The following is a 26,423-nucleotide window of genomic DNA, read 5'->3' as shown; positions in this document are numbered from 1 at the left end:
TTTGTGTAGATATGACAATGAGCGATATCAATATTGAAGAGTGTTTAAATGGCAAGGTACATTATGATCACAAGGAACCGATAAATAATGCATCTTTAACTAATTCTGTTTATTGTTCTGTAATTTGTTTGTGACTCAGTACACAGCCATCCAGCTTCATTGTTAAAGTATTAAAATGCTTCTAAGGAAGTTACCACAGAACAAATCTGATAAGAGATGAAGTCCAATTATCAGATTATTAATGTATTCATAATCTCAACTCCCACTTTTCCCTCTTTTCACATTTCTGCTGTTTTAATATTTTATCTTAAGTAGTTCATTTAGTTAATTATTTTATTTAATTATGTTGTATTCACTCTTGTGTTACTGAGTCATTCAACAAGATTGTGAGAGACACACACTTTCACTGAGAACAATCACAAAAAGAAAAAAACAGAAAAAAGAATAAAGAAGTTTCAAAAAACTGTTTAAAATCTGTCATCATTAAAATGAAGCTTGTTTTCTTATGATAATGTCTTAATTATTTTGTAATCATGAGAAAACTCAGTGCAGTTTACCGGTGATGATTTAACTGATTATCTGGAGAAGTCTAACTCTTCTTTGTTATAACTAAATACAGGATTACCAAACATGCCCGTTCTTGGGCTGCGAACCCTCCTCTCTCTTTTTTTGCAAAAATTTGCAAAAAAAATAAAATAATAATAATAATAATAATAATAAATATATATATATATATATATATATATATATATATATATATATATATATATATATATATATATATATATATATATATATATATATATATATATATATAGTGAGGAAAGTAAGTATGTGGACACCCTGTGATTTTGCAAGTTCTCCCACTTAGAAATCATGGAGGGGTCTGAAATTTTCATCTTAGGTGCATGTCCACTGTAAGAGACATAATCTAAAAAAAAAAAAATCCAGAAATCACAATGTATGACTTTTTAATAATTTATTTGTATGTTACTGCTGCAAATAAGTATTTTACCTGTGAAAATCAATGTTAATATTTGGTACATTAGCCTTTGTTTGCAATTACAGAGGTCAGACATTTCCTGTAGTTCTTCACCAGGTTTGCACACACTGCAGCAGGGATCTTGGTCCACTCCTCCATACAGATCTTCTCCAAATCTTTCAGGTTTGAAGTTTCAGCTCCCTCCAGAGATTTTCTATTGAGTTCAGGTCTGGAGACTGGCCAGGCCACTCCAGGACCTTGAAATGCTTCTTATGGAGCCCCTCCTTAGTTGCCCTGGCTGTGTGTTTGGGGTCATTGTCATGTTGGAAGACCCAGCCATGACCCATCTTCAATGCTCTTACTGAGGGAAGGAGGTTGTTTGCCAAAATCCCGCAATACATGACCCCATTCATCCTCCCTTCAATACGGTGCAGTCGTCCTGTCCCCGTTGCAGAAGAGCACCCCCAGAGTATGATGTTTTCACCCCCATGCTTCACGGTTGAGATGGTTTTCTTGGGGTTGTTCTCATCCTCTAAACATGGTAAGTGGAGTTGATTCCAAAAAGCTCTATTCTGGTCTCATCTGACCACATGACCTTCTCCCATGCCTCCTCTGGATTATCCAGATGGTCACTGGTGAACTTCAAATGGGCCTGAACATGTGCTGGCTTGAGCAGGGGGACCTTGCTGCCCTGCAGGATTTTAAACCATGACAGCATCATGTGTTACTAATGTAATCTTTGTGACTGTGGTCCCAGCTCTCTTCAGGTCATTGACCAGGTCCTCCTGTGTAGTTCTGAGCTTTCTCAGAATCATCCTTACCCCACAAAGTGAGATCTTGCATGGAATCCCAGACCGAGGGAGATTGACAGTCATCTTGTGTTTCTTCCACTTTCTAATAAATAATCATAACAGTTGTTGTCTTCTACCAAGCTGCTTGCCTGTTGTCCTGTAGTCCATCCCAAGCTTGTGCAGGTCTACAGTTTTGTCCCTGGTGTCCTTAGACAGCTCTTTGGTCTTGGCTATGGTGGACAGGTTGGAGTGTGATTGATTGAGTGTGTGAACAGGTGTCTTTTATACAGGTAACAAGTTCAAACAGGTGCAATTAATACAGGTAAAGAGTGCAGAATAAGAGGGCTTCTTAAAGAAAAATTAACAGGTCTGTGTGAGCCAGAATTCTTGCTGGTTGGTAGGTGTTCAAATACTTATTTGCAGCAGTAACATACAAATAAATTATTAAAAAAATCATACATTGTGATTTCCGGATTTTTTTTTAGATTATGTCTCTCACAGTGGACATACACCTAAGATGAAAATTTCAGACCCCTCCACGATTTCTAAGTGGGAGAACTTGCAAAACCGCAGGGTGTCCAAATACTTATTTTCCTCACTGTGTGTGTATATATATATATATATATATAAATAAAATAAAAACTAAGCAATCACATGTAGATAAATATTCACAGCCTTTGCCATGGAGCTCAAAATTGAGCTCAGGTGCATCTCACAACAACTCTAATTGTTCAACTCTGTTCATGTCCTTGAGTGGCCCAGCCAGAGTCCAGACCTGAATCTAATTGAACATGTCTAGAGATCTGAAAATGGCTCCCCATCCAACCTGATGGAGGCTGAGATGTGCTGCAAATAGGAATGGACAAAACTACCCAAAGATAGGTGCACCAAGCTTGTGGCATTATATTCAAGAAGACTTGAGGCTGTAATTGCTGCCAAAGGTGCATCAACAAAGTATTGAGCAAAGAGTGAGAATACTTATGTACATGTGATTTCTTAGTTTTTTATTTTTAGTAAATTTGCAAAAGTAAAAATAACAAAACAAAACAAAAAACTTTTTATGTTGTCATTATGGGGTGTTGTGAGTAGAATTTTGAGGGAAAAAATGAATTTCATCCATTTTGGAATAATGCTGTAACATAACAAAATGTGTAAAAAATTAAGCACTGTGAATACTTTCTGGATGCACAGTACATCTGTAATGGTGCTTTTATGACTTCATCATGTGACTTCTGTGTGATGTCACTATGAAGTCATTCATACTCATCAATTACAAATATTTTTCTGATCAGTATATGCTTAATATCATTCTTCTAGACTTATTGGTTATTGAGATATACAAAAGAGTGTGTTTTCCTTGACCTTATCCTTTGACCTTTGACCAAACTACTCCAAAATCTGATCACCTCTAGATATCTATCCAAGCAACATTGGCACCAAGCTTGATCCATCTAGGCTACTTAGTTGTTGTTCACCTACAGTATGCCAGAAGGTACGTGGTACAGTCGAGCCTAGATTTGACATGTTTCCTTCTATAAAACATCTCCTCTGTGTTGCTTCACCACAACAGAGCACAGTTTCTCCCATCACTGCTGGAGATCCCACTCAGTCACTCGATGTTTGAAAGCTACTAACTCCAGGCAGATTTACCACGCAGTTCCATACTTTTTGTGTTTCCTAAAGATGGACAGAAACGAAGTCCAAACTGTATTCAGTAACTCAGAAATGTTCACGTATCATCCCCTGATTTGTATAAAGAAAACTGGCTGAAAAAAGTGATGATTTGTATTAAAAGTGAAAGGCATCAGCATGTACCTGATGGTAAATGGTAAATGGACTGCATTTATATAGCGCTTTTCCATCTGCATCAGATGCTCAAAGCGCTTTACAGTTATGCCTCACATTCATCCCGATGTGAGGGTGCTGCCATACAAGGTGCTCATGACACACCGGGAGCAATAGGGGATTAAAGGCCTTGCCCAAGGGCCCTTAGTGATTTTCCAGTTAGACGGGGATTTGAACCTATGATCTTCTGGACTCAAGCCCAACACCTTAACCACTAGACCATCACCTCCCCCTGCCTGATGTATCTTGCACACTCTACACACCACAAAATATAAGTAAATGTATACAAATCAATACCAAATATGTTGCTGATCAATATATGCTTTATGTGCTTTCATCCATCTAGGTTTCTTGATTGTTGAGATAAAAAAAAAGTGTTCAACAGACTACAATTTCCTTGTCCTTCAACGCTGACCTTTGACTAAACTATTCCAAAATCTGTTCACCTCTAAATATCTATCCAAGACACATTCCCACCAATTTTGAAAGAAATCTGTCCAGCCATTTTTGAGTTATCCTATATAAACACACACACACACACACACACACACACACACACACACACACACACACACTGAAACCAATATCCTGCTATTGCTGCTTCACTGATGCACATAACACAATGATCTGGATCAACACATCAGCAAAGACAAAAGAGAACACTGTGCAGTAGATTGAGTAAATGCAGAGAGACCTCACTGACATTCATCACTGGTGAGGAAGTGTAGGCTTTTGGTGTTTGTGGTTCTGGCAGAATAAAGGTTCTCACAGACCTCGGGTTTTGCGGCACACCAGCTCTTACGAATGCACCAGTGCATTGTGTCTGCAGGCCACAGAGGAGACAGTGTTGAGAAGAGTTTAGAACAGTGCTGCACAGCTGTTGCAGAGACAAAGCCGTCGAGCTGAAGTCTTCCTCCCTCTCTGAAAGTGAGGCTGAGGAGAAGAGAAGGAGTAAGACGAGAGAGAGGAGAGACATTTGACACCGCCCTCTGGGGCTGCATCGGGATGAGGACGTTCGTGGGGTGCATGGGGAGGAGATTCAATTAAATTGGGTTTGTAATCGCAGCACTTCATTTCCCGACGTGACTGTCAGCCTCGCAGCACACACACACACACACACACACACACGATCAGTCGACCAAAAACAGGATCTTTGTCTGCAACGAGCACCTTAGAGCCACCACAGGCCAAAAAGCAAAACAACAACAACAAAACATTAAGCAATCAGCACGAAGAGGTGATGTTATCATGGTGGTGTTGTTCCAGTGAACCTGGTGTGTTTGGGCAACTGAGAGCTCTGTGGTGTTCAACACAAATGTCATGAAATATCAAAATGCAGAATATGTTGATTGACTGATGATTGATTCATCACACCCCTGCACCCTCTTGTAACATTGATGATTTGTACTAAAAATGGAAGACGTCAGAGGGCTGATGCCTATCCTGTACACTGTAACACACCATAATATAAATGTACAACTAAATACACACATCTGTAATGGTGTTTCTGACCGTGTATGACATCATCACAGGACTTTTGTGTGACTTCACTGTGAAGTCTTTCATACAAATCAATAATAAATATGTTGGTGATCAATATATGCTTTATATGCTTTCATCCATCTGAACTTCTTGGTTGAAACTATTCCAAAATCACCTCTACATATCTATACACTCACAAACACACCAAAGAAAACAATACTCTGCCATTGTTGCTTCACAGATGCACAGGGTATACTCAACAAAAATATAAACGCAACACTTTTGGTTTTGCTCCCATTTTGTATGAGATGAACTCAAAGAACTAAAACTTTTTCCACATACACAATATCACCATTTCCCTCAAATATTGTTCACAAACCAGTCTAAATCTGTGATAGTGAGCACTTCTCCTTTGCTGAGATAATCCATCCCACCTCACAGGTGTGCCATACCAAGATGCTGATTAGACACCATGATTAGTGCACAGGTGTGCGTTAGACTGCCCACAATAAAAGGCCACTCTGAAAAGTGCAGTTTTATCACACAGCACAATGCCACAGATGTCGCAAGATTTGAGGGAGCGTGCAATTGGCATGCTGACAGCAGGAATGTGAACCAGAGCTGTTGTTCGTGTATTGAATGTTCATTTCTCTACCATAAGCCGTCTCCAAAGGCGTTTCAGAGAATTTGGCTGTACATCCAACCAGCCTCACAACCGCAGACCACGTGTAACCACACCAGCCCAGGACCTCCACATCCAGCATGTTCACCTCCAAGATCGTCTGAGACCAGCCACTCAGACAGCTGCTGGAACAATCGGTTTGCATAACCAAAGAATTTCTGAACAAACTGTCAGAAGCCGTCTCAGGGAAGCTCATCTGCATGCTCATCGTCCTCATCGGGGTCTCAACCTGGCTCCAGTTCGTCGTCGTAACCGACTTGAGTGGGCAAATGCTCACATTCGCTGGCATTTGGCACGTTGGAGAGGTGTTCTCTTCACGGATGATGCGAAGGAGATGTGTTGCACTACATGAGGCAAATGGTCGTCACACCAGATACTGACTGGTATCCCCCCCAATAAAACAAAACTGCACCTTTCAGAGTGGCCTTTTATTGTGGGCAGTCTAAGGCACACCTGTGCACTAATCATGGTGTCTAATCAGCATCTTGGTATGGCACACCTGTGAGGTGGGATGGATTATCTCAGCAAAGGAGAAGCGCTCACTATCACAGATTTAGACTGGTTTGTGAACAATATTTGAGGGAAATGGTGATATTGTGTATGTGGAAAAAGTTTTAGATCTTTGAGTTCATCTCATACAAAATGGGAGCAAAACCAAAAGTGTTGCGTTTATATTTTTGTTGAGTATAGTTTGTCCAATTACTTAGAATATATAGGAGGACTATTAATACAAGTGGCTGTAAGTCCTAAATAGTAAATGGAATATTTTTGTTAATCTACTTGAATTATGTTGGAGGATGGAGAGAAAATTGTAAAAACTGTGCTACCGTCCAACTACTTAAAGTCCCGACCATTGACATTATGCTTATACAGCTGTTGTTGTTATTTATGTCTGGTTATTTCATTTTTTTGCCAATAGCAGCATTTCCCCCAAAGTACAAGCAAACGTAGATCTTTTTTCTTTTTTGTGGTCATGATTTCAAGCTGGTAGTGTCGTGGAGAATTTTAGGACAAAGTCCCGACTTACCAGACATGAGTCTAAGTTTTTTTCACTGCTCAATCATAAAATCATTTCCTTAAAGGTGTCCACAAAAATCAAAGAGAATTAAAGCCCCAAAGCAACAGTTTTTGTTTGGTTTTTTTTTTTGCCGACAAAAAGGAAGCAAAAATCCAGCTTCAAAAAATACAGTGACTGACAACACATTTTTATACACTTCAAGGGTCAGCGACTCCTCCCAAATGGACTGACCTTTCTATATTTAGCACTTCTTACCCCAATAAAATCAGTTATTAATGACATCATTATACAATATGCAACATTATGCAAATTAGTTCAATTCTTGGAAATCCCCCACCCAATGGGTTCACTCTCTTTCAGGGGGTGGTGTTAAAAAAAAAAAAAAAACCCTTTGTCATGGAAAACCAAACAGGCCAGTCGGTTCATCTCTGGGTCAACAGGCCCTGAGCCATGAAAATTTACTCCTCTGGTAAAGCCCACATTTTTAATCCAATATTCATTTTCTTCACAGATAAAGTGTTTCACTCAAATTTTACCTTTAACTCCAAATACCGATCTTATATCGGGTGTCCCAAAAAAATATGCAACATTTTATCAGCAAAGAAAATGGTCAAAGCATATGTCTAGGAAAAAAAATTATGGCTGGATAGAAAGCTGAATGGTTGAAGTTTTTCATACCAATGTCAATATTGGCCCTGCATTTTTTCAGTCTCTTAGACAACATGTTCAATGTATGCCCCGCGTTGGCCAATTACGGCCTGCAACTGCTTTTGGGAAAGTGTCCTGAGGAATGTTTCAGATTTCTCGGCAGATGTTTTCCTTCAATGCATTGATGCTTGGCATCAACATAAACGTCAGGGTCTTTGCAAGTAAAAAAGAAACATAAGTGATTACGTTTGTAGCATTTAAGGGTCAAACCGAGTGTTTTAAATGTTGTATATTTTTTGGGGACACCCTATAGTTTCCTTTGAAAGAAAACATACATTTTGCACAAAACATATTTTCTGTTAAACATCTGTTCAATGTAATCAGAAATACACAATAAACCCCCTTTCTGTTCTTCATTAACACATCTTTTAAACAAAAAATTACACAACAGTAGCCATGGCTTTATGACCACATTGATTTCCTTTACTCTCTGGAACTTATATAACATAAAAGTGTTGAGCCATAAAGTCTACAGCAGTGTTGTAGTGCCTTGATGTTTGGCCTTAGCCTTAAGGTGCCTTGAGACCCAGGTGTTCCAGGCCTTAGCCTTGGCTTTGGTCTTGGATCCCTCGGCCTTGAGGGTTTAGACATTGACTACAACAAAAGTTGACAGGCTACAGACTAAATTCTAGGAAACTGTCACCATTGGTGCACAACCAAGCTAATAAAACAGAAACCCCTGAAGGAGGATCATCCCAATGGGTTATTGTAGGTTTCCTGAATCAATCGTATATATTGCTACGCTGTTGGAAATAGCTACGCCCTCAGGGGATAATCTAGTGCCCGCCTCTCCACCACCCTACCCAAAAGATCTGTCATGAAAGACCAATAGCTCCTGGTGAACTGTACTACTGAGCACGACAGGTATTCATGGCCTCACTGATATTTGAAACCTCCGTAGAAAAGTTATACCCCAAAAGTCTTGGATCTTAACTTATTTGGGGTTGAGTAATCACACACAGAAGGCCTGTTTTTAAGTTGTTGACCTGGACTTGACCTGGAAAAAGAAGGTCAACGCCCTCGGAACTCATGTGAGAGGGAGGTAACATGAAATTATATTCCTGATATCATGGGTCTGCCATAATTTCGTGTTGACTAACTGTGTTGAAAAGGCGACTGGTACACGGATGGACAGACAGACGTTCACACAGATGGAGCCCATTTCAATAGCACTCGGTCAAAAAAACATACATACAAATAGAGGTCATTTCCTCCAGCAGGGCTCCAGCTGAGTTCATTCACACGTGCAAAAAAGACACCCAGTTGGACCGTGTGCACACATGAGCTCCTTAGATTTAATTCATATTTCACTGCCGGCCTTCTTTTTGGAATAATGACTTATTGTTGAAGGATGACTGATGCTCCTGCCGGTAAGCTTTCAGTTCTCGCAGCCTTTATTTGATGGTTCACTGAAACAGACCTCTTTTAAGATCGCTGGTGCACGCCTGCAGAACGGCAAGCCTATGTGCACACATGCACGCACGGGACCGCCGAAAGGGTGCAGCCAATTTGAATATTTCTCATTTAAGTATGCAAAACGTCCAGGCAGCCTTCTGCATGCCAGCCTCTTCGAGCAATTAGGGAAATAAATAAATAAGCAGCTTAATTAGGATGCTGAGCAGAAATGTGAAGGGAGGAAACATTTTCCTGACTCCCCTTTTCAAACCCACGCGCAGTGCGTGAATAATCCAAAGCCACTTCTGTCCACGGACAGAAATCTGTATCATAAATCACCAACTCAATACATGAAAATGACAGCATCAGGAAAATGATGTATTAAAGCGTTGAATGTTGCCACACACTCTGGGAGGAGTGCTGATGGAAGCACAGTGTGTCTGAGGGATGGACAGATTAGTTTTCCTCCCAACAGATAACCTGCACCTGCAAACATTGTTAAAAGGAAACAGCATCTTAATGACCAAAATCATCGCACCATCAGGGACATCAAAGCACATCTGGATTCAGACATTGTAGGTACATTTTCTATGTGTGTGTAAAAGACAGACAAACATAAGTTTCCTCATGTTTTTTTATCTAAATGTGTATGAGTGATGACATACGGAGCAGATTTTCATCGCCGACAGGGGCGTCACGGACAACAAGAACCCGACTCTCACATCCATCAACATTCCTTCACTTTCTCATCCCACGTTCATCTCTCATGCCATCATGCTGAACGCCTTACTTTGGGTTTGTTTTTGGCTTGGAACGATTAGGCGAGTCAAATGGGCCAGGCCCACCCCAGTGACAGTGTGTTGTCACAAACATACTTCCAAATAATGTAAAAAAAAGAACAATTTTATGAGTTATTATAAAAAATTCTCTGCAGCTAAACTATGAATGCCATAGGTATTAAAGGCACTGCGCTGCGGTGGTTTGAATCATATTTATCTAATAGATTACAATTTGTTCATGTAAATGGGGAATCTTCTTCACAGACTAAGGTTAATTATGGAGTTCCACAAGGTTCTGTGCTAGGACCAATTTTATTCACTTTATACATGCTTCCCTTAGGCAGTATTATTAGACGGCATTGCTTAAATTTTCATTGTTACGCAGATGATACCCAGCTTTATCTATCCATGAAGCCAGAGGACACACACCAATTATCTAAACTGCAGGATTGTCTTACAGACATAAGGACATGGATGACCTCTAATTTCCTGCTTTTAAACTCAGATAAAACTGAAGTTATTGTACTTGGCCCCACAAATCTTAGAAACATGGTGTCTAACCAGATCCTTACTCTGGATGGCATTACCCTGACCTCTAGTAATACTATGAGAAATCTTGGAGTCATTTTTGATCAGGATATGTCATTCAAAGCGCATATTAAACAAATATGTAAGACTGCTTTTTTGCATTTACGCAATATCTCTAAAATTAGAAAGGTCTTGTCTCAGAGTGATGCTGAAAAACTAATTCATGCATTTATTTCCCCTAGGCTGGACTATTGTAATTCATTATTATCAGGTTGTCCTAAAAGTTCCCTGAAAAGCTTTCAGTTAATTCAAAATGCTGCAGCTAGAGTACTGACGGGGACTAGAAGGAGAGAGCATATCTCACCCATATTGGCCTCTCTTCATTGGCTTCCTGTTAATTCTAGAATAGAATTTAAAATTCTTCTTCTTACTTATAAGGTTTTGAATAATCAGGTCCCATCTTATCTTAGGGACCTCATAGTACCATATCACCCCAAGAGAGCGCTTCGCTCTCAGACTGCAGGCTTACTTGTAGTTCCTAGGGTTTGTAAGAGTAGAATGGGAGGCAGAGCCTTCAGCTTTCAGGCTCCTCTCCTGTGGAACCAGCTCCCAATTCGGATCAGGGAGACAGACACCCTCTCTACTTTTAAGATTAGGCTTAAAACTTTCCTTTTTGCTAAAGCTTATAGTTAGGGCTGGATCGGGTGACCCTGAACCATCCCTTAGTTATGCTGCTATAGACTTAGACTGCTGGGGGGTTCCCATGATGCACTGAGTGTTTCTTTCTCTTTTTGCTCTGTATGCACCACTCTGCATTTAATCATTAGTGATTGATCTCTCCCCTCCACAGCATGTCTTTTTCCTGGTTCTCTCCCTCAGCCCCAACCAGTCCCAGCAGAAGACTGCCCCTCCCTGAGCTTGGTTCTGCTGGAGGTTTCTTCCTGTTAAAAGGGAGTTTTTCCTTCCCACTGTCGCCAAGTGCTTGCTCACAGGGGGTTGTTTTGACCATTGGGGTTTTTACGTAATTATTGTATGGCCTTGCCTTACAATATAAAGCGCCTTGGGGCAACTGTTTGTGGTGATTTGGCACTATATAAATAAAATTGATTGATTGATTGAATGTACTCTTCCCTAAATATTTTGTATTATGTGAGTTATTTGTATTATGCATGTTATATATGTAGTTTAGCTTCAATGGTTTTATGATAAATTATTTAAAATATCAGTCCAAGAAAGATGTATGAGGTTGCTGGTGTTATGACTTATCCTGCTTTTTTGTTCACTTGGTAGCAGGGGTGCCTCAGGGATTTTGGGCCCCATGAAAAGAAATCTTACTGCCCCCCCCCTCCCCCATTTTATTTATATTTCTATACCCTATCAATTAAAGATAATTGATAATTGATCAATGGTTGCGCAGTATCATTACCTGTTAATTGCCAGCTAGCTGATATGACTGTTATGTTAGATGTTTACATATTTTTGGAAAATCCATTCATAAAATTAGCTAGCTGATATGATCGCCACCTAGGTTTTCTTTCCATTTCTTCAGATGTCTCAGATTTTTCATATCTCAGTAACACTGAACATGATATCTTTGCAGACTGCTAAAATTAATATTTTGCTTTCCACAGTGAAATACAAAAAAACAGGATACAATCAGTGTAATTTGATGATAAAAGACTCCATTCACCTGGGGCCGATCTCAGGGGCCGAGATCTCTTGTTTTGCCCAAATAGACAATTGGTCCAACCCCACCTCTCTAAACTAACCATCACTGCTGCAGCCTGGTGAAAGTCCCCTTGGCCTTCTCCAGCTGCTGGGGTCCTAAGACTGACACTGGATCATGTCCAGACAAATGTGCCACATGTCTAAGATGTTGTAGCTCATGATGCAAGTTATACACCTCATTCGTAATGTTTTGACCCAAAGTCCTTTCAACCACAGACCTAGTACCAAAGACATCACATCATCACCTTCAGTCACTGGTTTGCATCAATCTCACAACCATTTTGTCCATCAGCTTGACTGTTTAAAAGTGAGCGTAACCTTTTTTTTGACATAGCTGATATTTTAAAATGTGGGAGTGGTTTCATTGTGTTCTCTCAGTACTTCTGATTTGTATTCTTCTTCTTATAATTCTTATTTTGGTATTTAACTGCAATTGCTACATACAATCAGGGTTGGGTAGGATTACTTTGAAATGTAATCCAAAAGTAATCAGATTACAAGTAATCTAAATGTATGTACATACATACATGTAATCCACATGTATTCTTTCAAAGTAATCCTACCCAACCTTGCTTACAATACAGTGTCCCATATAAGACACATGAAAATAAAGAATTGAAAGGAAAATGTAAAACACTAATGTTCTTAATATAAATGATCTTGATGTGGCAAGAGAAAAACAGTAACAGAAAACAGGAGTTAAAAAAGGAAGAATCTGAAAAAAGGCATCACGATAAACTTACAAATACGTCCATAAGCATGTGTTCTAGTGTTATCTCAAAGTCCTCCAGTCGAGTTGCAAGAGTCATCATACAGCTCTTCAATAAATGTCTCCAAAAGTGATTTATAGATTTTTCAAAAAAATTAAAAAAGTAAAAATAGATTCTTATTCATGAGTCAAGCATTTGCGTCGGTTTCTTCTTCTTTGATTGACCATAAAAGCATCCAAATTTTCAAAACAGATTTAAAATTCAGATCATTCTTTCACAATCCTGGATGGTTTCCAAACAATCGGATGAGATTACAGGTCAGAGCTGGTAAATGATCAGGTCAGACGTTGCCCCTGAATTCTCCAGATTTCCAAATGTGGTTTCTTCAGAGCGCCTCGCTGTCTTTTCTGAGGATTTATAAACGCCTTGTAGCCCTTTGGAGATGATTTATGATCCATGGCAGTGATGAAGATGCTGGAAACCCCCTGACACGGGTCGGGTGAGGGGGCTCTCACTGGTCCAGCTTGGATGCAGGGAGGGACAGCAAATGATGAAACATCAGACTTAAAATAGACCTTCTAATATGTGACGAAATGATCTTTTAAAAAAAATCATGTAAAAAAAAAAATTTCCATTCTACAAAGAGGATCTCCCCCCCACCCACCTTCCTCTTTGTCTCATTTTTTCTGTGCCCTTTCAAGTCTCTGTCCACAGTGGACGTCTTTGTGTGGAAGGAGGGCCTGGGGCAGCTGATGCCCAGTTCGGGGTGCACTTGGCTGGGGTCATCCTCTCTCACACTGAGTTTCTCTTCAATGGGCTTTTGTGGGGCCTCATTAAGCGCTGGCCCTGGATGCTGAGGCTCCCATAGATACACGAGGAAAACAACTGTGATATGTCCTGAATCTGTGACTGGAACTTTATGTAACAGATGGGGGCAACAGGACACGTGGGGTGGAGGGCTGACTGGGACAAACAGCAGCAAGATGGTGGATGAGGGAGCACGGCAAAGGAAAGCAGGAGAAAAGACGGGATGTTGGTGGATGCTACATGTTGAGAAGTTGTTTTTGTTTTTCAGGAGAGGACTGAAATGCCACCCACCCCGCCCCGCCTCACACCACTTCCCAACAATTCTCCTCCAGTGTGAAATCCAGACGTGGTGACAGAAAAGAGGATAACTGAGTCTGAGAGAAAGATAAACAGGAAAACGAGTTTCGCTGGTCTGCACCAACGCGCAGGATATGACTAAATAACGTAAGAAACTGACCATTTGCACAAACTGGATGGTCATATAGCTCTCTTACAGTGTGTTCACGTTGTTGGGGGGGCATTTGTGACATGCCACCTCGTTATTTGTGTACTATTGTACTGCTGAAAGTGTTAATATTCAGGTGTTACATTCAACAAATTTGACACCACATTGTTGTCACACCTCTTGAGCAGAAAAAAAAACAAAACATATAAGCTGCAACAGAGCAAAAGTCCCGGTTCAAAGCCCACCCCTGCCACATTTCTCCATGTAATGTGGAGTTGCGTCAGGATGGGCATCCGGTGTAAAACTTTTCACCAGAAACTCCTCCCTGTATGCTCTGGCTACTTCCAAAGTCATGCAAGTTAGGTGAAATGGATACTGCCTCACTATGACCGCTGAGATAGGCTCCAGCACCCCCCCCCCCCCCCCCCCCCATGACCCTTGATTGGCATAAGTGGTAGAAAATGAATGAATGAATGTTGGTACAACAGCAGTGCTCCCATCTAATAGAAAACAATAGTTTCAAACCCAGCCTGGAGCATTTATATAGTAAGACTAGTATAGGCCAAGACTAGTATAGATCATTGGTGCCTGCGCTTATCCATGCTTGGATACCGCAGCGTGAAGCAGATGAAATTCTATAACTCTCCCTGGATGGGACGCCAATCCATCGCAGGTTACTTCCCCAGCCAAGGTCATAACTTATTTAGAGCTGGGTAGACTGAGACAAAGCAACTGAAGTGTGCTGTTGAAAGACAGGTAGCATTATCAGGAATCGAACCCAGGTCTGTTGGTAGCCCAGCTATCTTTATGAAGGCCTGTCTGAATTTGTGCTTGAAGACATGGGGCTCAGGAAAATACTATTAGCTAGCTAACAGTATCTTCCTAAGCCCCATCACGGTGTTAACCCTTTCAATAGTTTACAGGGCCCTGATTACCTCCGCCAAGGAGGTTATGTTTTTGGTCCGTTTGTTGGTTGGTTGGTTGCTTTGTTAGCAGGATTACTCAAAAAATCCTGAAGGGATTTCAATGAAATTTTTACCAGGGGTGTATCTTGGCCTAACTTAGAAGTCATTAAATTTTGATAATGATCCGGAGCACGATCCGGATCCAGTAATTTTTTTTAAGGATTCTTTATCATTGCAGGATAGGGCCAATTTCAACATTTTTGCATTGAACTTCATGAAGACAGGTCACAAAGGCTGAACAAAAATTAAGTTACGACACAACAATAACTTAGCATTTGTTTCTCCTCATTGAATAAACTTATTAGAAAAAACTTGTGTAGTTCATGCAGTTTCTCTTTATAAATACATGTGCTGAAGATCTAAGGGTTTAACCACTGAATCTGAAACATGATGGTAGATGTGTCTCTTTACCAAAGGGTATTCCATGTGACGTCAGTGACCCTATGGCCTTGGCGGAGGTTTGCGCTCTCTGAGTGCTTCTAGTTTACTAAAGGTTTACACATATAAAAACGTTTGCTAACTCCATCTCAAACAAATGAGCAACCTGATCTTCTAAAGGTGTGCACTGAGAAATGCATATTTCAAGGGGACAAAATAGCCCATGTTGTCCATTGAATATATTTGCCTTAACAAATAGGCAGCTTTGGGTGTGTCTACCAGAGTGTGCGAAATACTGGGAGGAGAACATGCAAATAGGTTAATGTAGCACACACAATGTAATTTATCAGGCATGTTTCATCCCATGTGCCATGCACATGGGATGAAACAGCATGTCAATACTGTGGACAGCCCAAACTACAAACAAACACACATGTATGTCACATCCTCCCTAATTATGTGAACCACACACTGTGCACCTCCTGTGAAACAGCAGCCAAATAATTTTTAAGATATATTTAGTTTTGATTTGGTAAATGTTCAATAAATTCTCAAATGTGTTTGTTTCATTTTGTGCATACTTGCAAGTGGCTGTGCAGTATTATAGTTTTTGTGCTAAAACATATTAAGTAAGAAATGCAAATACCAAATGGTGATTATGTTGTGTGAAGTGCTATTGTTGGCACCTATTATATAACAAGATAAGAATATATAATCTGTCACTGCATAAAATAGTCGTGAGTAATAAACGTCTGATGTGCACCTAATGTACTCCTTATGCACTGTTTGTGTGAAGAAATATATATTACTTTTAAAAAATATCACCAGGAACAGCTAAGAAATAAGGATGTAAAAGGCAAAGGCAAATTTGTTTTAAAAATAGAAAATAAGACAGATCAGAAAATAATTGTGAAAAATGAGAAATCAAATGTGTTAAAAATAAAAGCATGCACAAGCATGCTCTAAACTGAAAGACTGAACCCGCTTTGGAAAGGCCTGAACATGACGAAGCATGACCCTGAAAGTTGCCACACATATTATAATGGTGTAATATTACAATGTCAACTGGTTGGTCTGTAGGTGTGGAAAACTACAGTCCCAACAGAATAAAAGGTGGACACACGCCAGTGTGAGATCAGAGTGTTGCTGGTGAAACTTGTGTGCAATGCTGAATCTGCGCTCCTTTCTTGCTGGCAATAAAGACTTGTTGCTGCACTGAACTTTGACTCTTGCTAAAAAATTTTTGAGTAATTGAACACCGTCAAGTACTTAGAATTGTGTCCAGTGAGCAAGAACTTTGGTCTAAAGTTACCATGATAACTGACTGAATTTCATTTGGTACTTATGGTCATTAACACATGCAAAATCCTCATTTGCCTACTGCTGTCTACATCATGTTACCACCTGTTGCCATTTGTGTACTTTGGTAATTCTACGGTAACAGATTTACAATCACAGCAAATTTTAAATGGTAAGATAAAATATGGCCAAATTTTGCTGTCATTGTACCGCAGAATTTTCCATTTGTTCTTCGTTAATCACCCTGAAAACATTCTGCAACCCATTCTGCAACAATATAGTGTTCATTATATGTAACACTATGTTATATGTGTTCATCTTAGTAACTCAGACCCACAGAGTATAGACACATAAATGTCGACACTTTGTGGGTGATAAAAATAATACTGTGTTCAGATTCAATTGTTTTGCTGTCCACTGCATACATGGCAATATACAAGAAACACAACTAACACCAGCAGTTGTTTAATAATCATAACAAAAAAGAATATAATGCAATGCTAAAATACCCTCGGCCGTATGAGCATCGTGTTCCTTATAATTTGCGGTTGTTTAATTAATTATTAAGATCCTATTGTCTTACGTATAATTTGTACATGTTGAATTGAAGAAGCAGCTGATTTATTTTGAACATAACAAAAGAAAAAATAAAACAACAGACAATGTAAAATTAAAATTAGTTCAAAAAGGAATAAGAAGTCAAAACTTATCTAATCCCACCCCTGTTCAATAAAGCCACTCTACCAATCAATCAATCAAAAACAATATTTAACCTTTTAACACCATCTGCAGGAGGCCTTGTGTGTGTGAATATAGGAGGTTTTGACAAGAGCAGAAGTTGTGCAAATCAAAGAGTATTTGTAGCTCACCCTCTTTGCATTTGCAGGTATTAATCAGACAAATGTAACTCCATAGGAAGTTAGCTTTGACTTAGCAGAAGTTATCGAGCATGCTAACGTCCATGAATTGTCTTGTAAATCAGTTCGGAGATGTTATTAGTTTCCAAAAACAGCATTTTCAGTTTTAGAAGTGTTTATTTCTCACTAGCTTTTACATAATATATAAGAAAGGTGTTATTTCTAGCCAAAAACTAAGCGAAGTTAGCGGCTAGTGAAACCAGGAAGTAACGTCACCACGCTAACATCCACTAAATGTTTTGTAAATCTTTCCAGAGGTGTTATCAGGTTACAAAAAAACAGCACTTTCAGTTTTAGAAGTGTTTATTTCTCCCTATCTTTTAAATAATATATGAGAAACATATATAAACGAACAAAATGAAGCGGTTTTGAAGAGACCAGCGAATGGTGTCACGGTGCAGCTCTACTCTAATTGGCTGTCACCCACATAACTCAAAAACAAAATGGATCAGATTGAAACAGAATGTGACTTTTTAACCTCTTAAAATACATCAAGGTTATCCATCTTTGAACTTGTCCAAGGTCTGTGTCCTAAGAATGTTCTCTGTGAATTTGAAGAGTCTGGCATTAATAGGACTGGACTTATGCTGAGCACAGATGGTCAGATGGGTGGACGGATGGATGGACAGACGAAAAGCCTTCGCAATACAAGATGGCCACATTTGATGGCCTTGAGTAAAAAGAAAAAAAAAGTGAAAACACAGCACCATAACTACACAGCCAGTCATGATAGAGTTTATTTTAGTTTAATTTCTCAGAATGTTGGACCATTTTTCAGGTTTTGGACCGTAGTCAGAGATGTTGGACAAGGAAACAACACAATTTTAGTCACACAAGCATACCAAATATTCTGAATAATGAGAATAACACATGCTACATAATGTGGGTGGCGTTTGCTCACACAAATGATTCCATTGCAGTGGATTAACAATATCATATAGGTGCTATGGAAACTGGGAGAGCTGCAGGAGTGGATCAGCCAGTGAATGTGAGAAACTGAGGCTGAAAACAGAATATGTTGAAAGCCATTTGTCTATTTGCTACTGGGATTAAGGTTTTCCAATTGAAAGTATGTGTGGAGAAGGGTTAAAGCTCCATCATGCCATACTCTAGAGCCACCTATGTATCTCTCATGTTCCATAACTCTGTTATTTTTTTTATCTTTTGCACTATACTGTACCTCCATATGAAACACCTTTATTCACTTTTTTCATATTTCACTTATCCATCTGCCAAGTTTGACCATTAACCCCTGACCTCTTTTTAGGATGAGGTAGACAGGATCTGGCACTCACTTATCCTTGCAGCTACTCTTTGGCCAGACATGCTGCAAGTGCAGGTGGCTGACACACACACACACAGATGCATGTGCACAAGCCATCGTGCACATCAACAGCTATTAAAGATAGAGCACATTGGTTTTTTTTGCCCTCCAGAGAGTTTTCCCTGTTCCCGATGTTACTCCTAATGTGGCCTGCTGTGACTATATAACATCCCATCATTAATAACTTACAAATATGCCTCTAATTCTCATCTGCATGCTGCTCAACCATCATAAATGCACTACAGCATGGTGTAGATGGACATAATATAGCCACTAAAACTTGTAAAGAAGGTAGCATGTGGAGTATGCACGCAGTAATGAGTGCAAAGAGGTTGGGAGCTCATCTACAGTCATATTTGTCATTAGGGAAGAGCTTAGCCCACAGCGGAGGATCCTTTTTTTGGGTTAAAACCCAGATTTCTGTGTGTAATCTAGTGTGTGTGCATGATTATACACACACACACACACACATATATATATATATATATATATATATATATATATATATATATATATATATATATATATATATATATATATATATATATATAATATGACAGAAATTCTCACAGAAAAAAATGTCACCAAGGGTAGTCAGATTAACACATTATCCTTCATGAGGGCCACTGAAGACGATTTTTACTCTTAATTGTGTGTGTGATTATAATTACAGTTGTATGTAAAAGTTTGATAATGATCATTTTCATCAATCAATCAATCAATCAATTTTTTTATATAGTGCCAAATCACAACAAACAGTTGCCCCAAGGCGCTTTATATTGTAAGGCAAGGCCATACAATAATTATGTAAAACCCCAACGGTCAAAACGACCCCCTGTGAGCAAGCACTTGGCTACAGTGGGAAGGAAAAACTCCCTTTTAACAGGAAGAAACCTCCAGCAGAACCAGGCTCAGGGAGGGGCAGTCTTCTGCTGGGACTGGTTGGGGCTGAGGGAGAGAACCAGGAAAAAGACATGCTGTGGAGGGGAGCAGAGATCGATCACTAATGATTAAATGCAGAATGGTGCATACAGAGCAAAAAGAGAAAGAAACAGTGCATCATGGGAACCCCCCAGCAGTCTACGTCTATAACAGCATAACTAAGGGATGGTTCAGGGTCACCTGATCCAGCCCTAACTATAAGCTTTAGCAAAAAGGAAAGTTTTAAGCGTAATCTTAAAAGTAGAGAGGGTGTCTGTCTCCCTGATCTGAATTGGGAGCTGGTTCCACAGGAGAGGAGCCTGAAAGCTGAAGGCTCTGCCTCCCATTCTACTCTTACAAACCCTAGGAACTACAAGTAAGCCTGCAGTCTGAGAGCGAAGCGCTCTATTGGGGTGATATGGTACTACGAGATCCCTAAGATAAGATGGGACCTGATTATTCAAAACCTTATAAGTAAGAAGAAGAATTTTAAATTCTATTGTAGAATTAACAGGAAGCCAATGAAGAGAGGCCAATATGGGTGAGATATGCTCTCTCCTTCTAGTCCCCGTCAGTACTCTAGCTGCAGCATTTTGAATTAACTGAAGGCTTTTTAGGGAACTTTTAGGACAACCTGATAATAATGAATTACAATAGTCCAGCCTAGAGGAAATAAATGCATGAATTAGTTTTTCAGCATCACTCTAAGACCTTTCTGATTTTAGAGATATTGCGTAAATGCAAAAAAGCAGTCCTACATATTTGTTTAGTATGTGCTTTGAATGACATATCCTGATCAAAAATGACTCCAAGATTTCTCACAGTATTACTAGAGGTCAGGGTAATGCCATCCAGAGTAAGGATCTGGTTAGACACCATGTTTCTAAGATTTGTGGGGCCAAGTACAATAACTTCAATTTTATCTGAGTTTAAAAGCAGGAAATTAGAGGTCATCCATGTCTTTATGTCTGTAAGACAATCCTGCAGTTTAGCTAATTGGTGTGTGTCCTCTGGCTTCATGGATAGATAAAGCTGGGTATCATCTGCGTAACAATGAAAATTTAAGCAATACCGTCTAATAATACTGCCTAAGGGAAGCATGTATAAAGTGAATAAAATTGGTCCTAGCACAGAACCTTGTGGAACTCCATAATTAACTTTAGTCTGTGAAGAAGATTCCCCATTTACATGAACAAATTGTAATCTATTAGACAAATATGATTCAAACCACCGCAGCGCAGTGCCTTTAATACCTATGGCATGCTCTAATCTCTGTAATAAAATTTTATGGTCAACAGTATCAAAAGCAGCACTGAGGTCTAACAGAACAAGCACAGAGATGAGTCCACTGTCCGAGGCCATAAGAAGATCATTTGTAACCTTCACTAATGCTGTTTCTGTACTATGATGAATTCTAAAACCTGACTGAAACTCTTCAAATAGACCATTCCTCTGCAGATGATCAGTTAGCTGTTTTACAACTACCCTTTCAAGAATTTTTGAGAGAAAAGGAAGGTTGGAGATTGGCCTATAATTAGCTAAGATAGCTGGGTCAAGTGATGGCTTTTTAAGTAATGGTTTAATTACTGCCACCTTAAAAGCCTGTGGTACATAGCCAACTAACAAAGATAGATTGATCATATTTAAGATCGAAGCATTAAATAATGGTAGGGCTTCCTTGAGCAGCCTGGTAGGAATGGGGTCTAATAAACATGTTGATGGTTTGGATGAAGTAACTAATGAAAAAAACTCAGACAGAACAATCGGAGAGAAAGAGTCTAACCAAATGCCGGCATCACTGAAAGCAGCCAAAGATAACGATACGTCTTTGGGATGGTTATGAGTAATTTTTTCTCTAATAGTTAAAATTTTGTTAGCAAAGAAAGTCACGAAGTCATTACTAGTTAAAGTTAATGGAATACTCAGCTCAATAGAGCTCTGACTCTTTGTCAGCCTGGCTACAGTGCTGAAAAGAAACCTGGGGTTGTTCTTATTTTCTTCAATTAGTGATGAGTAGAAAGATGTCCTAGCTTTACGGAGGGCTTTTTTATAGAGCAACAGACTCTTTGTCCAGGCTAAGTGAAGATCTTCTAAATTAGTGAGACACCATTTCCTCTCCAACTTATGGGTTATCTGCTTTAAGCTGCGGGTTTGTGAGTTATACCACAGAGTCAGGCACTTCTGATTTAAAGCTCTCTTTTTTAGAGGAGCTACAGCATCCAAAGTTGTCTTCAATGAGGATGTAACACTATTGACAAGATACTCTATCTCAATTACAGAGTTTAGGTAGCTACTCTGCACTGTGTTGGTATATGGCATTAGAGAACATAAAGAAGGAATCATATCCTTAAACCTAGTTACAGCGCTTTCTGAAAGACTTCTAGTGTAATGAAACTTATTCCCCACTGCTGGGTAGTCCATCAGAGTAAATGTAAATGTTATTAAGAAATGATCAGACAGAAGGGAGTTTTCAGGGAATACTGTTAAGTCTTCTATTTCCATACCATAAGTCAGAACAAGATCTAAGATATGATTAAAGTGGTGGGTGGACTCATTTACTTTTTGAGCAAAGCCAATAGAGTCTAATAATAGATTAAATGCAGTGTTGAGGCTGTCATTCTCAGCATCTGTGTGGATGTTAAAATCGCCCACTATAATTATCTTATCTGAGCTAAGCACTAAGTCAGACAAAAGGTCTGAAAATTCACAGAGAAACTCACAGTAACGACCAGGTGGACGATAGATAATAACAAATAAAACTGGTTTTTGGGACTTCCAATTTGGATGGACAAGACTAAGAGTCAAGCTTTCAAATGAATTAAAGCTCTGTCTGGGTTTTTGATTAATTAATAAGCTGGAATGGAAGATTGCTGCTAATCCTCCGCCCCGGCCCGTGCTACGAGCATTCTGACAGTTAGTGTGACTCGGGGGTGTTGACTCATTTAAACTAACATATTCATCCTGCTGTAACCAGGTTTCTGTAAGGCAGAATAAATCAATATGTTGATCAATTATTATATCATTTACCAACAGGGACTTAGAAGAGAGAGACCTAATGTTTAATAGACCACATTTAACTGTTTTAGTCTGTGGTGCAGTTGAAGGTGCTATATTATTTTTTCTTTTTGAATTTTTATGCTTAAATAGATTTTTGCTGGTTATTGGTAGTCTGGGAGCAGGCACCATCTCTACAGGGATGGGGTAATGAGGGGATGGCAGGGGGAGAGAAGCTGCAGAGAGGTGTGTAAGACTACAACTCTGCTTCCTGGTCCCAACCCTGGATAGTCACGGTTTGGAGGATTTAAGAAAATTGGCCAGATTTCTAGAAATGAGAGCTGCTCCATCCAAAGTGGGATGGATGCCGTCTCTCCTAACAAGACCAGGTTTTCCCCAGAAGCTTTGCCAATTATCTATGAAGCCCACCTCATTTTTTGGACACCACTCAGACAGCCAGCAATTCAAGGAGAACATGCGGCTAAACATGTCAGTCCCGGTCTGATTGGGGAGGGGCCCAGAGAAAACTACCGAGTCTGACATTGTTTTTTCATGATTTTTCTTTATAAATCATTGGTTGTCTGGATTATATATCATATAGTAGATGAACACACTGATAGTGAAATGAAGTTTCTAGTATTTACAGAAAGTGTTCAATAACACTATGTAACAAATTTTTATTTTTGTTTTGTTCCTGGGTACACAGTGTGTTTTTCTAACCTGTTATGCCTTAAATAAATAGAGAATAGCTGTTATTCCACAGAAACTTTGCTTCTGTGATCAGGACAATGATATTTTGAAATTTGTCTGTTTTCAAGAATATTCTCGATTCGCCTTCACTACTACTGAGTAGTCTTCTAGAATATTCTTTAACTGCTAGAACTGTCCAGAATTTTCTAGAAGTTTCCAGAATTATCTAGAAATTTCAAGAAACTTTTAGAAGTTTCTAGAACATTAAAAAAAAAAAAAAAATCAAAGTTTGTGCTGAATGTAGTCATTTTTCCATAGACTTTAGACATAAGCAGTTGAAATATAACACTTAGAAGCCAGGAACAAAAATTGTGTTACATAGTGTAATTATTTGACCAAAATTGGGCAGGTGCATAAATTTGGGCACCCTTGTCATTTTATTGATTTTAATACATTTACCACTAATTATTGGAACACAAAATTGGTTTGGTAAGCTCATTGACCCTTGACCTCCTTACACAGGTGAATCCAATCATGAGAAAGGGTATTTAAGGTGGCCATTTGCAAATGTTTCCCCTCTTTGCATCTCTTCTAATGAGTAGCAACATGGGAGCCTCTAAACAACTCTCAAGTGACCTGAAAACAAAGATTGTTCTACATCATGGTTTAGGGGAAGGATCTAAAAAGCTTTTTCAGAGATTTCAGCTGTCAGTTTCCACTGTGGGGAACATAGTGAGGAAATGGAAGACCACAGGCACAGTACTAGTTAAGGCCCAAAGTGGCAGGCCAAGAAAAATCTCAGATAAGCTGAAGCGAAGGATGGTGAGAACAGTCATAGTCAACCCACAGACCTGCTCAAAAGACCTACAACATGATCTTGCTGCAGACTGTGTCTCTGTGCATCGTCCAACTATACAGCACACTTTGCACAAAGAGATGCTGTAATGCAGAGGAAGCCTTTTCTGCGTACATGCCACAAACAGAGTCGCTTGAGGTATGCTAAAGCACATTTGGACAAGCCAGCTTCATTTTGGAATAAGGTGCTGTGGACTGATGAAACTAAAATTTGGACATAACAAGGGGTGGTATGCATGGCAGAAAAAGAACACTTGCTACCTAGAATAAAATTTGGAGGTGGTTCCATCATGCTGTGTGACTGTGTGGCCAGTGCAGGTCCTGGGAATCTTGTTAAAGTTGAGGGTCACATGGATTCCAGTCAATATCAGCAAATTCTTGAGAACAATGTTCATGAATCAGTGACAAAGTTGAAGTTGCACTGGGGCTGGATCTTTCAACAAGACGACGACCCTAAACACTGCTCAAAATCTACTAAGGCATTCATGCAGAGGAACAAGTACAACATTGTGGAATGGCCATCTCAGTCCCCAGACCTGAATATTATTGAAAATCTGTGGTGTGATTTTAAATGAGCTGTCCATGTTCGGAAACCAACAAACCTGACTGAACTGGAGATGTTTTGTGAAGAAGAATGGTCCAAAATACCTTCAACCAGAATCCAGAATATATAGGAAGCATTTAGAGACTGTTATTTCTGCAAAAGGGGATCTACTAAATATTGATGTATTTTTTGTGTTGGGGTGCCCAAATTTATGCACCTGCCTAATTTTGTTTAAAGAATTATTGCACACTTTCTGTAAATCCTATAAACTTCATTTCACTTCTCAAATATCAGTGTGTACATCTGCTATATGCTATATTTAACTGAAATTCCTGATCCAGACAACCAATGATTTATAAAGGAAAATCATGAAAATTATCCGGGGTGCCCAAACCTTTGCATACAACTGTATATTCACTGGGGTGTAAAATGTACTAACCAAAAAATGATTGAGACGCCAAATAGATCAAATACAGTGTGATTGTTTGGAGACATGCTGATAAAGCTTCTTAACCACCTGTTTGAGCCGAACTGTGTCACAGGTTTTACTTGGACTGTTCACTATCAGTGAGCTGCACCTCATCTCCGCTCAAATGGCAGCTTGAATTGTTATGTGTCGACGCGGGTTGAGGAGCGAACCTGCGTCTGACGGAACCCAGCGCTAAAATAACCAGAAAACGGTTCCAATAACAAAAAACAATTTATTTCTTTCACCCTTTGGTGCATAACAAAGTGAAAAAACAACAGATGCATCAGTCTGGTGGAGTGAAGGCTGGCACGCTCTCCAGCGCCTAAAAGGATCGAAGCCCGGCGCTTCTGGACTCACTTTACCGCCAAACACCCCCCAGGTGGACACGACAAACCGACTCTCTGCAAAGGATAGAAGAGGTGAGGTAAGTCAGCAGTTACAAACAATATCCTTCAAAAGGCACACACCATCAGCAACACATTCAGGTCTGTATTTAAGCTTTATGTAAATGAGCAGCTTCTCACAACAGGTGGAGGATCACCAGTCCGCACACCACGGCAGTGAGAAGCGAGCTGCACAATTCTCATCACAATTCAAATCTACTGGAGTAACAAAATACCAAGTTACTATCAACAATTAATCAAACAATTATTCACCTCTGATGTGTGCTGACAGCATGTGTCCCTCACCCTTCTTCCTTCAGAGGCAAGATGTGTCAAACCCAGGCGCGGTCCTCAGCGTCTCACAAACGAACATCACAAGGTCGAGTTCCCGGCAATTCTGCTTGAATCACACATGGCTTAAATGCAGAACGCCATCTCATTATCTGCTTCAGCTGAAAGTCTTTAAGGCTGCACAAATGCAGAACGCCATCTCATTATCTGCTTCAGCTGAAAGTCTTTAAGGCTGCACGTGAGCACCATCCACAGGTGCTGCACATACTGTTGATGAGGGTGAAGGACTCTTCTGCCAGCACCTTCTCCACAGACAAATCAGTTTTCATACCACCTGGAGAGCAAAGAAAAGAAAAGAACACCAAAATGTCCAGCCACACCCCCCCAACACACAACAGTACCCCCCCTTTAACGGGAAGCCTCCCGGCGACCGAACAGACCAGGTCCGAGAACAGCACCTCCCTTCGGGGTCCTCGTCAGGAAGCAGACAGCA

At 39.7% G+C, this 26,423-nt stretch overlaps 1 protein-coding gene across 2 annotated transcripts in view; it reads right to left on the bottom strand.

The window, feature by feature from the left end:
• The window catches only part of frmd4a (FERM domain containing 4A), a 241,423-nt gene that overhangs the window by 171,615 nt on the left and 43,385 nt on the right, over positions 1-26,423 (bottom strand). Inside the window, exon 1 of one of the 2 annotated variants that reach the window (XM_034176651.1) lies at positions 12,682-12,807. The exons of the other annotated variant lie outside the window; for it this stretch is intronic. Coding sequence (XP_034032542.1) covers positions 12,682-12,750 — 69 coding nt within the window. The 5' untranslated portion in view covers positions 12,751-12,807. Of the gene's footprint in view, positions 1-12,681; positions 12,808-26,423 lie in introns of those variants that run through there. 2 annotated transcript variants of the gene reach the window in all.

Source organism: Thalassophryne amazonica, chromosome 8 (assembly GCF_902500255.1).
Source record: "Thalassophryne amazonica chromosome 8, fThaAma1.1, whole genome shotgun sequence".
NCBI lineage: Eukaryota > Metazoa > Chordata > Actinopteri > Batrachoidiformes > Batrachoididae > Thalassophryne > Thalassophryne amazonica.
Note: the sequence above shows the minus strand (reverse complement) of the source record. Positions and strands in the feature narration are given on the sequence as shown.